General features: G+C 46.2%; 1 protein-coding gene across 3 annotated transcripts in view; it reads right to left on the bottom strand.

Annotated features, from left to right (window-relative positions):
• Positions 1-4,322, bottom strand: part of VWA3B (von Willebrand factor A domain containing 3B) — a 288,347-nt gene that overhangs the window by 173,116 nt on the left and 110,909 nt on the right. For all 3 annotated transcript variants that reach the window (XM_027767524.1, XM_027767525.1, XM_027767526.1), the window contains one exon: positions 1,473-1,669. In XM_027767524.1, coding sequence (XP_027623325.1) covers positions 1,473-1,669 — 197 coding nt within the window. The remainder of the gene's footprint in view (positions 1-1,472; positions 1,670-4,322) is intronic.

Raw genomic sequence — 4,322 nt, 5'->3', positions numbered from 1 at the left:
CCTGGGAGGCGGGTAGAGCTCAGTGATCAGCCAGCATCACGTGTGTCCAAGGGTGAAAGATTCACCTCTGTTGCTCTACAAACACCACAACAATGATCTCGACGTTGAACGGAGCCTCCAAAATACATGAAGTGACACTATGGGGGTCTTTGAAAAGATTCATGGAAAATATGTATTACAAAAAAAAATTATGGATTACAATATGTTTTCACCCAAATAGGCCCGTGCTTGTACTCCATTTCCACAACTGTTTTGCACCCCCCTCACATGGAAGAGAGCTTGACTTCCTTGCCCAGCTGTCTCCACTGGGCTGCAGCTGGTAGTGCATCTGCTCTGTGTCTTATGTTTGCATGCTCAGTTCACAGCGTGTGCCTGGGACTTTACCACCTCCTAAAACAGCCCTCCTTTGGTTTTATCCTGATTTGCTGTTTCAAACTGAGACACTTCATAGTCTTTCCATTCTAAACTTTTGACACCTAGTGTCTGGTTCCTGTTCTACGCATCCATGTCTCTCAAACATGGCCCCTAGACCAGCAGCTTCGGCCTCATCTGGAGATTGTTACGGAGGCAAATTCTTGGGCCTGGCATCCTCAGACCTACTGACTCATATGAATGATGCCAGAGTTCAGAGAACACTGCTCTCCTTCCATCGGAATCCAGAGACCGGCACTATGAGAAGCTGTATTCCCACGAAACCCATTTGGCACAACGGAACCATAGCTTCCAGCGTTTTCAGTATAAGCCCATCCAGGGCTACCGTCCTTCACAGAAACTGATTTTATACTGACTGGGAATTTGCTCTACGCTGCTGGTAGTTACTAGAATATAGAGACTCTCTAAGAGAGTAAAAATACAAGGGGACCCCAGAAATCCTTGCTTGGAGCATATTCACCAACAATCTCTCTCTTTCATTCAATATGGGAGAAAACATGGCTTCTCTTTTTGCATAATGTTGAATAATTCTGAGACTCATAGTGCCTGGCTTCTAAAAACCCAGCTCCTGGCTTAGGCATAATTTACGTACATTGAGAAACCATTCCCAGGCTTGAACTCCACTTCCACGGGTCCCATTTAGAGTAGGGTGAGGAAGGGAGATGAAAGGACTTCTTTTTTTCTCTCTCTTTTTTTTTTTTTTTTTTTAGGTTTTTGTCATAGGAAATGTGTGCTCACCAAACCTTTCTCCTTCATTCCCCTCTTGGGATTTTGAGCACACATGCACATGAACCTGGTGGGACTTTCAAGCTGCTGGGTACAGGACTTGAACCTCAGTCAGCCATGTGGGAGTCCAGCACCCTAACCACCATGTCACCTGCTGACCCCAGGACGTTTTTCTTCATGGAAACCCAAGCTGGTCTCCCTCCCTGCTGTCCTTCACCCGTACTCCTTCCCTTGGATTCTGAGTTGAGGGAGGCCTGACCCAGCCAGGACTTCAAAGGAAGCCATTACCACACCCAGGAGTTCGCTTCACCTACCGCACTGGTCTGCACAGACTCATCCTCTGGTTTGGCTTTAATACCAACAACTCCATCAGCATGGCGGAAGGAGCAGTCAGCAAGAACGTCGTAAAATGACAGCTTCTGGGCCTGCAAGCCATATTTCTGCAGCCACTTCTTCGAGTCACAGGTGTCCTCTGGATTTGACTCAGTCTCAGTAGAGGTTGCTCCTGACTCTGGTTTTGGAATCACAGTTCATCAGTCACTCATACCACATGAGCCATTCATATTCCACCCCCACCTTAACATTCACCCATCTGGAACACGCACTTTTCTTTTTAACCTTTATTTAGTTCTGATCCCAAGCACGCAGATAAAGACTCTCCACTTATACAAGCAGTGTGTGTGTGTGTGTGTGTGTGTGTGTGTGTGTGTGGAACATGCACTTTGTTAGACCACAAAGAGCATATTTCATTACAGGAGCCTGTTTTCCAAAGTAGAGCTAGCTCAACAGACTGGAAAGACTTACTTTTCACTCACTTCTTCCTCTAGCAAAGTTGACTGGCCCTAACCACAGCCAACAGACCAAGGCCATGTATTGGGAGAGCATTAAACTTAGATTCAGAAGTTCTGGGTTCAAGTCCTGGCTCCATCAGTTTGGGCAAGTTGCTCAAACTTGGGTGAGTCACTTCATTCGATCTCTGAGGTTAGGCAGGCTCCTTCACTTGTACATGGGAGGTAGTCTCTGTGTGGCCTTCCTAGGTATTTTTCAGCAATTGGGTGAGAAAAGTCATGTTAAAGTGCTTTGTATTGAGAGGGGAAGAGGATTAGAGGAATGCAGCCTGTGGTGAGGCAGAATCGGTCAACTGTCAAGGCTAAAGCCTTCTGGTTACTTTGGTGAGTTTATTCCCATTCGGAGGCTGGCTGCCAGCCCTGCAGCTTCAGAAACTTCACGCATCAGTTCAGGCACCTGGAGCTGTAGTACCACTTACCTCAGTCAGGTCTGTGGGTTAAAATATAACCCAGACCCAGCTGCCCGAACATCCCCAGCCTTACGCACATTCCTTGAGTGTCTACCAGAGAGGCGCTGTGTTACCTGGGCAGGAGAAACCCAGCAGAGACGTATGCAGCTAAGTGGCTCAAAACCCCAGTGGCTACCTAAGGGAGAATGGGAGGATGGGCTATTTGAGGGCAAGTTCAGAGGAGACAGGGAGTAAAGCTGAAGTGGGACAGAGGCACTGGTGTCTGGAGCTGGCCTACACTGGGCGGGGGAGCTGACTGTGCACATCTCCCAACTCCATGCTCAGTGGTAACAACACCTACCACTGGGTGACCTACCACTGAGCACGGTGTATTTACAGTCGGGAAATCAGCACATGCTACAAATCAGGGCTTTCTGACTCCTGAGAGTGTGTTTTGAACATTCAGTTACACACCCCAGAAGGGAGGCAGGAAGGACCCTGAGCTTTTAGCCCTACTGGGACCTAGTGCACCAGGAGGACTGGGAAGAGTGCTGGGTGGGGAGATGGTTTTCATAACATGTACTATTACACATGAGGCCCCAGCCCTGCAGTTTGTTGCTTTCCACTTAGATCAACAGCTCTCAGCCCTTTGCACTGGAATTCATCCATTAGGATCTGTTTTAACTGATCTGGGGTGTGGCCCGGATTGGAATTTTTTAATATCTCCCCGGGTGACTGCACCATGCAGTCAAGCTTTGCAACTGGTGTAAGGCGAAAGAGCTTTCTCTGTTGTGTCTTGTAACCACATCAAGTTACGCTTTCACCAGACACACATGCAAGTGAAATGATGCAGCACCCACTACGAGGAAAACAAAAATATCACCCAGTTACCCATTACTGCATTCAAAAGGACATATAATTTAAGTAATACTTGAAGAAATAAAATACTTCCAAGCCAACTGTTTCCCAATAATGGGCATGGGATCTGCCCATTAATACTTCATGCGAACTATACCTCAAATCTTAACAGAACACCTTTGGAAGAATTCATTCTGGAAGCCACTGGAGTTGGAACTTCTCAAAGAAGCTTGCATCAGCTTTCACACTATAAACCAACCTGGCATCAAAGCCCCAATGCCAGCAGCTGGTTTCCACATAAGTCACAAGTGTCTTCTCCCTAATTGGGAAGCTTAGGTCAGAGGCTTCCCACACCTTCTAATCCTTGAGGTGGTCCTACATGCTCTGACATCACCAGGATGAGAAGCAACTGTTTTTTCCAGGGATATCAGACTCCTTGAAGAAACTCTTTGGGTGACTATTTTTCCTCAATTATTGCTAATTACATTCTAGATTTTTACCTCCTCTCTATTCCTATTTAGGCAGTGGTAGTCATTTTCTTTTCTCCTCCTTTTTCTTTTCTAATCAATAGTTATAGTGGGAAATAAAATCTTCACTCAGTTATTGCCATAGCAATACACATGTGATCATATCCTTCTGGGATGTTTTGGGTTGTCTTTTTTTTTTTTTTTTTTTTGAGAAAGATTTTTGCTATAGGATGTGTGTGCTCACCAGAGAGACGGAAAGCAATGGATTGCTTTCTCTTAAAAAGCTCAGTGCCCTTCATCAGTTCTAGTTTACCATAAAAGAATCTCCTGGAAACACAATCGAACCAAACCTAGTGGGTTTTCAAAGAGCCTGAGACTAACCTTTGACTCCTAGCTTCACGGAGGTGCTTCAGGGGCTATCACTTGAGGGCAGGGGGGCAGGGGCATGATGCAGGCTCTTAATTGCCATCTGCAGAAGGGGTTCTGTGATGACCCCAACGCTACCTGAACTTCCATAAAGGAAAGAAGGTGCTGCCGAAGAAGGGGCTGCTGAGCAATATTAAAAAAAAAAAAAAAAAACCACCAGGTGCACCACAGCAATA

The sequence above is a fragment of the Tupaia chinensis genome, unplaced genomic scaffold (assembly GCF_000334495.1).
Source record: "Tupaia chinensis unplaced genomic scaffold, TupChi_1.0 Scaffold144276_1, whole genome shotgun sequence".
NCBI classification, from domain to species: domain Eukaryota; kingdom Metazoa; phylum Chordata; class Mammalia; order Scandentia; family Tupaiidae; genus Tupaia; species Tupaia belangeri.
Note: the sequence above shows the minus strand (reverse complement) of the source record. Positions and strands in the feature narration are given on the sequence as shown.